Source organism: Erithacus rubecula, assembly GCF_903797595.1.
Source record: "Erithacus rubecula genome assembly, chromosome: 14".
Taxonomy (NCBI): domain Eukaryota; kingdom Metazoa; phylum Chordata; class Aves; order Passeriformes; family Muscicapidae; genus Erithacus; species Erithacus rubecula.
Genome location: NC_136666.1, coordinates 11,197,873 through 11,207,180, shown reverse-complemented (window position 1 = coordinate 11,207,180; position 9,308 = coordinate 11,197,873). Strand labels below are relative to the sequence as shown.

General features: G+C 44.2%; 1 protein-coding gene across 1 annotated transcript; it reads right to left on the bottom strand.

Annotated features, from left to right (window-relative positions):
• Positions 1 to 2,799: 2,799 nt before the first annotated feature.
• On the bottom strand, positions 2,800 to 9,261 carry LOC306807978 (UPF0235 protein C15orf40 homolog; the record flags this gene model as incomplete). The annotated part of the gene is made up of 5 exons (XM_079318055.1): positions 2,800 to 5,935; positions 6,820 to 6,947; positions 7,740 to 7,866; positions 8,380 to 9,070; positions 9,221 to 9,261. 5 exons carry the CDS (start codon positions 9,259 to 9,261, stop codon positions 5,843 to 5,845), a joined length of 1,080 nt encoding a protein of 359 aa, XP_079174181.1. The 3' UTR covers positions 2,800 to 5,842.
• Positions 9,262 to 9,308: the final 47 nt, after the last annotated feature.

The window sequence follows — 9,308 nt, the reverse complement described above, 5'->3', positions numbered from 1 at the left end:
ACTAAGTCCAGAAAATGAGCTAACAGGGTTTGCTTATTTAAATTTGGAAGTCCAAGTGTGTAGAGCCTGGAGCACTTCACTAAATTCCTCCCCAGGTAAAAAGACCAAGTCTGTTCACTTGTGAATAGGAATTTCAGCCAGCTGAGAAACCCCTATAGGTTTCCTGTGGAGGCCTACCTTACAGAAAGATCAGTGAAACAAATAAACCAAACCTGTCAAATTCAGATTTGCAAAGGTGGCCCCATAAAGGTGGCAGAACAGCTTATGGCAAGCTCTGGTATCACACATTCTCTTTGCTTTTAAGTGCATAAAATGTAAAATACCTCCTCTGTCAGGGTCACTTTCCTTGTTTTTGTGTATTTAGGATTTATATACTTTTCAGACTACTGAAAGTAATGTTTAAGTAGATCTTACACCTTCTCTACTTTTACACACACAGGTACTTGGCTACTGAAAGACAGGCCTTGCCTCATATCCACAATTTAACAACAGCTATTGTCAAATCAATGTTTTCAGATGTTCTATTTTCACATTTATCTTCTGCCAGAAATATTGTCTGGCATGTAAAATAAAGGAAAAAAATTACTCTAGCTGGTATATCATGGCAATCACAGCAAACAGAAGTCAGACTTTGAGAACATCATTATAAGCTGATCATCTTTTAGAAATATTTAACAAAAAACTCATGGGTCTGCTTCAGCAGCTGAACCTAAACTCAGCAAGGAAGTGACTGAACAGAATCAGACATTCTCATTAAGTAAAATTAGCCAAGTGCAATTTGCCTGGCTGGTTCCCTCTATGTATTAGCATTTATATTCAGCCAGTGATGAGCTTAATCAGGTTTTTCGAACAAAAAGGAAAAGTCTCCTCAAAACCCATAAACCTATCAGGTTTATTACTAACAGTTTGCACTTCCATTGTAAAAAGGCAGTTAAGAAACTGAAGAAAATTGCCTGTTCAGAAGTATATCTGAGTAGCTACCAGCAATCTTTCCTCCTAGCAGGAACATGACTTCACATAGTGCTGGCTGATTGCTGTCAGATTTACTGGAGACAGAAGGAGACATTTCATTAAAGGGCAAATGTCAGGAGGCTACAAAGAGCTGCCAAAGGCCTCACTGGAAGGGACAGGTTTGCCCTCTGATTGCAGAGATTGTATCACAAGGTCTATTCCCTCCTTCCTGATGAATGCATCTCCAAGGGCTGTCAGGCCCCAAAAACCAGACAAAGAAATGCTGTGGCATCTAAGGAGATAAGCATCACCAACAGAAGTGATGTGCCAAACAGAGAGCAGAAACAACCCCAGGGAGCCTGGGGGACACTCACCTGCAACAGCAGCAGCAGGTGAAGGTGAGAGGCAGCAAGAGCACCAGGATGAGGGAGGAAGGTGGATGCTGGGCTGAGCACATGTGCTGATACCTCCATCAAATGCAACCCCACAGACCTTCTGAACATCAGAAAGGAAGCAAAAAAACTTCCTAGATTTTAAGACAAGCTACGGAAAGTAACACTGGTGGAAAAAAAAAAAAAGGCTCCACACAAATAACTTGTTTTATAAAATTCAATTTGGCAATGCCCCTGTCAGACAGCTGGGCACAAAGTATGTCCTAACACATGCTGAGAGCTTTGAAAAATTTGTTATAAATTATGCCTCAGTGCATCCTGGTTTGCAAAGCATCACAGCAACAAAAGCTGGCCAAAGGAACAGCATTACTGCAGCCCTGCCCACATGCACTGCACATCCACAAGGTATTAGAAAAAAAACAACTTAATGACAATCATCCTGAATTATAGTTTGCAACCCTGGTTATTCTCTTAAGGCAGATGACTGCTTTATCTGAGCAGCATGAAGTGAAGCTTTGACCCTCTGTTGTTTGTTTTTTTCCTTGGGTCCATGACTGTTTTCTTTACAGCATGTTTCTATAGTGACCAGCAGCTGAACTGATACTCAATATATTTTCCTTTTCACCTGCCATATTTCTGATTTGAAAACTCAGAATGTTATTTAAACAATATTTCAAAAACTTACCCTCAGGCTGTAGTAAGATGGCACAGTGGACTTCATCACTCTAACTTTCCCCAGCTCTTGAAATAACAAATAAATGCATTGTTTATAGGTGAGAGAAAATTTATCACAGCTCAGTAACAATTACTTGAGGAGCCAATACATGAGGGACCAGAAAGAAACAAATTCCCAATATCTCAGAGAAGTATCAGACTCCTCCTTTCAGGCAATTTCATTTCTTCAGCAGCTTTTTTATTGTGCATCAGTTGTATTAAGAGCACTTTGCCTTAAGTGCAGCCCCTTCCTAGAGAGTAACAACCAGGACAGGCCTCACAGGAGGATAAAGCCCTGTGTTCCCCAAAGGAGAGAGGGGAGCCCATTTTTACACCAGTCAATATGGCAATGAATCATCCTGCCAACATAAAGACTAAAATATTAACAGGTGAATACAGCAGGTAGAAGTAATGCAGAAAAAAAAAATTCTAAAACTTAGCTGGTTCAAGTTTTACACACGCGAATAAACATTATGAGAGGGGAAACGAGATGTGAAGTGCTGAGCAGGAAAATCAGGTGTATTTATCTTCCTGGAAGCTGGAAGCAGGAAGATATTAAACTGTGCCTTCTGCTAAATTGCTGCTGCCAGTTATTGACAAAGTTGTCAATTATCCAGGATTATTTAGACTGATGATACCTGGAGAAATGAGGATTTAGAAACACTTGGGACTAACAGGGGAGATAGGAATGTGCTGCAGATGATAAATGGAGTGGATTGAAAGAAAAAGAGCAAAGAGGCAGTTTCAGAGGGTATAATTAAATATTCTTTATTAGCATTTTACACTACTACAATGAACCAACTTTCAAAGCTGGATTTTAGAAATTAAATATAACTGACTGGATGAAAGACTAAGTCCCTTCTAAGCTATAAGACTGGCATAGAATTTATTCAGGTAACTTCTATTTTGCTAATGTTTAAATAACTTAATTATACTTAAAAATTGCACTGACTGCACAGGTCTGCAAGCAATCAGATATTAAATCACCATTAGATGGATTTTACTGAAATTGGTCAGACCATACATTAGGGAAAGAGGACAGTGTTTGATTTCAATAGCTGAGTAATCAAGTAGTTTAATGCATATGGATAAAGCAGGTACCAACAGGTAAAAGTTATGCAGAAACTGGCATGACAGTGATTTTAAATTGGTCCAAAATAAGAATTTATTTTGAACAGGGATTTGTAAACTGTAAATTCTTGGAAGAAGCTTCTTACAATATCAAAAAGCTCTGCTGTATCAAACCATACTCTGCTGGAGTAAGGGATATTTGCTACCACATTTTTTTCAATAGAATGAGATATTTTACTGTGTTCATGAAGAGACAGTTGACAGGCTAGGATTTCAATACAAGACTTGCAGGAGCTAGGCCTAAATCACAGTTCTGGTATTGTCTGGTCACACAAGTTTCTCAGCTCTTCTCTACCTCTATTTTGATATAGAGTGGACCAGCAATTCCTCACTCCCAGGCATTTTTTTACCAGGTTACTTAAATCCACAACCAAGGTATTAGGGATATAACTATAGGACAGCAGAAAAAATGTTGACATAAGAGGCTGTGATTCATAGATATGATTCTATATGGCAACACCCCAGTGTTACAACCATTCTAAAATCATTTTGGTTACTCGTATTACATAAATTGCACGTTCCCAGCACGTTAAGGCTTTATTTGCCACACTATCAGGAATTCAAGTTACTTTCATTGATCAGAAGAACAGATGCAGAATGGCAGCTGGAGGTGTTTAGGAAAGGTGAAGAAGCCAAGGCTGAAGCCAGCAAACCCTAGGCAGAACACATTGACAAGACAGAGAGGGCACTGAAAAACTAAACTGGCAATTTTAGGTGATCATCAGTGAAGATCAATGTACTTCAGAGACTGTGTCTGTCCACACAGCTCCTCCCTCAGTCTGAATCTGAAGCTACAAGAAAGTGTAATGAAATACATGATTTCTATGCAGTATATAAGCTTTCAAAAAGACATTATAATGGCTGTTGCAGCATCCCATTCCAAGTGTAATCCATAAATACAGAATTCCTCAGTCTTTTTATTGCTGTTTTCTACTTACATTAAGAAGTTTAGGAAATAAGAGGAAAAAGATCCCAACAAAAAATCACTAACACTTCATCTTAAATTTTCTGCAAGGCACGGCACCCCTCTGCTGGGCAAGAGCAGATGTAACAGCAGGGAGGGGTGAACCAAAACTGACAGAACAGTAAAACAAAATCAGCCTGTGCAGACTGAAAAGATAAGTAAGGAAAAAGGACTGAGGCAATGTATGGCTGCTCAAATGCCTGAGAAAATAAGGAACTCAGGTGCAAACCATTAAACAAACAGAATTCAGACTTATTTATCCAGAAAGTAACATGTTTCATAACATTTTTAAAATGAGTCACCTTGAAGGAACTGTCATCTTAACAAACATCAATTCTCCAACTCCAAAAGCAAATGTTGCAATATTTAGGATAACAGGACATTGAAAGAGTTCCCTAAAGCAAAAGATTTTTGCCCATGAAAAAGCTAAATTATGAGCAATGAAGCCTGTAGTGCATCAACCTGGCAATGCATCTGCATAAATGCTTATGCATTCATAACACTGTTTTCCAGGAGAATGTAGCACAAACCTTAAGCAAGCCTTCAGAACAGTTTACCTTTTTCCATTTAGCCATTACTTTCTTCTTAACATGACAACCATAGGACAAATACAGGACAATTGCAGACATCAGCAGTGATGCAGAGGAAAAAACAAAGTCCTACCAGAAACACACGTGGAATTACACACATTTTTGGGAAATGTCAGTTAAGTCTCACTCTGACCTCTGAAGCATGACAATTAGAGAAGTTCAGCCTTTTTCTCACCAGCCCTGAAACTAGAGCTGCTGCCTGTATTGTTTCAGACTTCTTGTTCTGCTCTACAAATGACTCTGCCCTGTTCTCTAGGGGTTGCTCTACTATGGATTTTTAGACAAAAGAAATAAAAAGTCTGTTTAAAAGTAGCATTCTAGGAAGAGACTTCTAAGAAACAACTTTTTTCTTTGTTAAAAATATAAACACAGAACAAAGCTGGATAATACTTTTTGCCCCTTTTATTAAAAACAGTCATTACAGGTGACATACAATTGGCAAAGATATATTTGACCATATCTCTACTTTCAAGGAAACTATGACAAAGTGATCCCACATGTGCAGTAACTCGATTCTGCACTGGTTTTTCATACTGAAAACTGCTTTTATTCCAGTTGTTCAGGTGATTCTACTTTCAGTTTGTCTGTGTGATCAACAACAGCACACTGGCTTCAAATACATTTATTCTGGATATCTATAAGTGCCCACAGTAAAAAGCTGCACACAGTACCTGCTGTGAGATATCAGAGAGAAAAAAGTGTCCTTTATGGCTCTGCCATCCAGATTTGTCCTTTTGTACCACTTCCCACACAGAAGGTTGTCACTCCAAACCTCTCATTTCGTTAGCCAATGTTAGCATCACTAAGAAAACATTTCCTAAACCATTTGTTTAGGGACCAGGAAAGAGGACAAATCTTACCCACAAGAAACTCTCCAGAGCAGAAGGAAGTCTGTAGTGACAGAAGGAGATGCAGAGTCTCAGTTTTCTAACCAAACCTACAAAAAACTTCAATTATACAGCACCTATATTAGCAAGGGGGGAAGGGAGGGAGAAGCATCTTCTTGTCATTACCCACATTCTCAACAGCATTATATTAAGAAAGAAAGAATATCAGTCCATATACCAAGATGCTTTTTCCTATTTCCTGCTCGTTTTAGGTCAGCTGGAAGCTTCTTTTTTCAGTTTTTCTAAAATCTCATCTGGTGTCGCTGATATCAAAATCTTCACCACTTTGTCACGTGATTTACCCCCCTGGTTTAGACAAACACAGAAAAAAAACTATTTTAAGAGAACCACCATTTAAGGTAAGAAAACAATGCTCTTTATAAAATGCCAATAAGTGAATTAAGCAGTTTGCCCATGATTCAGGAAAAACAAGACTCACATCTTTTTGTCTCTAACTTTTCACAACACATGCTCAATTCCTTAGTCATCCTTTACCACTACTCTTTAAAAGACTTCTACAACCACTCCATTAAACCAACAAATAAAAATAAAAAACTCCATTTTTCATTGTGCTCTTATGCTCATGAACTATAAATGGAAATGGTTGGAAAGACTGACTTCAAGTACAATGAATTAATAAAACAAATTATTTATTCAGTGCAATGAATAAAACAAAGAGTTTCCACTCACCAAAGTCAAGACATGTAAATTCTAATACAGAGAAACTCTTGAGGCCCAACTATAACCCAAGTAGTAGTAGTACAACCCAAGTGCTTACATATGCTCTTGCTTATGTGTGATAAATGTCAGTCTTTTGATTTAAATATAGAAGTTATTTTAAAAAAAGGTGTTAAGTTTATTAATAAACTGCACATTCTCTGCAGACCACCAATTCTGTGAACTCATTTGACATGAAAACAAGAGAATCTTTGAAGAACACAGAAAACGTGAACTACAGAGATTTACAAAACATTATCGTGACAACTCTTCTGTTTAAAAGATCTCGAGATCAGCCATAGTTCTTCCTACACTAAGTTTATTCTCCATGAAACATTCCATTAACACAACTAAACTTTTTAAAGTGGCTTTCAGACTGAACTTGGAGTAGCTCCCCGTACTCAATACGCAAGTTTCAAAATCTTGAATTTCAACCACAGTAGGACAAAACTGAAAGGAAAAAAAGGAAGTACCTTCTCTAAAGTAACATCACTCTTCTTCACTTCGAGCACCTTAGAGAGATAGCGACACAGCTCTGCATTTGCCTCCCCTTCCGAAGGAGGTGCAGCAATAGCTACACCTACTGCCTCAGCTGTCACATCTACAACAAAGAGTTGGAGGATTTTATGCAAAAAATATCAAAAACATCTAATCATAGTTTCCTGAAAATGAATGTTTATGCTTCCAAAAGCATTTTAATTTAAAACCAAGTAAATGTATGGATTAGCAGGTGATGGCATTTTCAGATTTCGTAAAGTCCCTTGACAGTTGGCCAGTACAACCAACCTTTAACTCCTGACAATACCAGCAGTGAAGCTTCATCTATAGCAGTCATGAATTACCATCCTCCTCGAAACGCGGGCACCCTCTGAGCCCCCCCAGCTGCCCGATCTTGTGCGGGTGTTGTCCTGCTCGGCACCACCTAACACGACTCAAATCAGGCTACACCCCCAAAAGCCGGTGGTTCAATCAGTCTGCACAGAGAGTTACTGTCAGGAAATTCCCTGTGTTCCCGGGGTCCTGGGCACTGCCACAGCCCGCGGGTCCCGCACACACCGGCATGTGAACGCAACCCCAATGCGTGCAGGAGCAACCCGGGGCTGTAGAGGGAGAACACGGTGTATTAGATCCAACTTCCATGGCTTTAATAAAACTGCACAGACCCCTGAGACACGAGCAGCCCGCGCGAAACCGCAGATGCCAAACTGAAGGATTTAGGATCAGGATTTACCCCGTGCTCACCGCGCCACCCAGCGCTGTACGGCGGGACGCGAAGGCGCTATTCCTAGAGAGCCGAACTCCTCGCTTTAGATTTCGGGTGGGATTTTGTGCGTTCCCTCCCTCCCCTGCTCCTCGGGGTGCAGCGATGGCGGCCCGGTGCCCACAGACCCACCTGTGACGGCGCTGCAGCGGGCGCCGGGCTTGGCGCGCACCGCCACCCTCACGGCGCCGCCGCCCGCCGCCACCACCGGTCCCGCGGCGGCGCTCGGCTCCGCGGGGCCCTTGGCGGCCGCTTTTCCCTGAAACAGAGCAACAGGCGCGGTCACCGCGGGCACCACCCGCTCCTGCCGCCCTTCCCTCTCCTGGTCCCGCCCGCACCTTCCCGGGCATGGCGCCGCCGCTCCGCACCGGTGCCGCCCGCACCGCAGGAACCCGGCGAGGCTCGGCATGGCCGGGGCGGCCCTTCCGTAACCGCGCCCGGCCCGCCCCGAGGCGCCTGCGCGCTCCGCACGGCCCGGCCCGACACAGTTCCCACAGCGGCTGTTCCGACACAGCTTCACCCTGTGCCGGCGGCGGCTGTTCCGACACAGCTTCACCCTGAGCCCGCAGCGGCTGTTCCCGCACAGCTTCACCCTGTGCCCGCAGTGGCTGTTCCTGCACAGCTTCACCCTGTGCCCGCAGCGGCTGTTCCCGCACAGCTTCACCCTGTGCCGGCAGCGGCTGCTCCCGCACAGCTTCACCCTGTGCCGGCAGCGGCTGTTCCCGCACAGCTTCACCCTGTGCCCGCAGCGGCTGTTCCCGCACAGCTTCACCCTGAGCCCGCAGCGGCTGCTCCCGCACAGCTTCACCCTGTGCCGGCAGCGGCTGTTCCCGCACAGCTTCACCCTGTGCCCATAGCGGCTGTTCCCGCACAGCTTCACCCTGTGCCCGCAGCGGCTGTTCCCGCACAGCTTCACCCTGTGTCCGCAGCGGCTGTTCCCGCACAGCTTCACCCTGTGCCCATAGCGGCTGTTCCCGCACAGCTTCACCCTGTGCCCATAGCGGCTGTTCCCGCACAGCTTCACCCTGTGCCCGCAGCGGCTGTTCCCGCACAGCTTCACCCTGTGTCCGCAGCGGCTGTTCCCGCACAGCTTCACCCTGTGCCCATAGCGGCTGTTCCCGCACAGCTTCACCCTGTGCCCGCAGCGGCTGTTCCCGCACAGCTTCACCCTGTGCCGGCAGCGGCTGTTCCCGCACAGCTTCACCCTGTGCCCATAGCGGCTGTTCCCGCACAGCTTCACCCTGTGCCCGCAGCGGCTGTTCCGACACAGCTTCACCCTGAGCCCATAGCGGCTGTTCCGACACAGCTTCACCCTGTGCCCGCAGCGGCTGTTCCGACACAGCTTCACCCTGTGCCCGCAGCGGTTGTTCCGGCCCGGCCCGGCTCGGTTTGCTCCCCATCCCTGTCTGGAGCAGCGCTGGGCCCAGGGACAGGAGAGCGCTGCTGGCAGAGTGTGCACAGAGCTGGATGTTTGATAGACACTTGTTCTATGCACGGCCTTTGGGCACCCCAAACCTGCGTGATCTCCCCCTCTTCCCCCTTAAGAAAAGAAATTTATTTTTTTTTCTCCTGCATTCTCAAATTATTACTTTAGTATAATGTGGGGAGGGTACAGGTCTTTGTACATGAAGCCATTCCGTACTACACGGTACATTCTGCAAGACATTGAACACTATATACATACAGCAATGGCATCAAAGG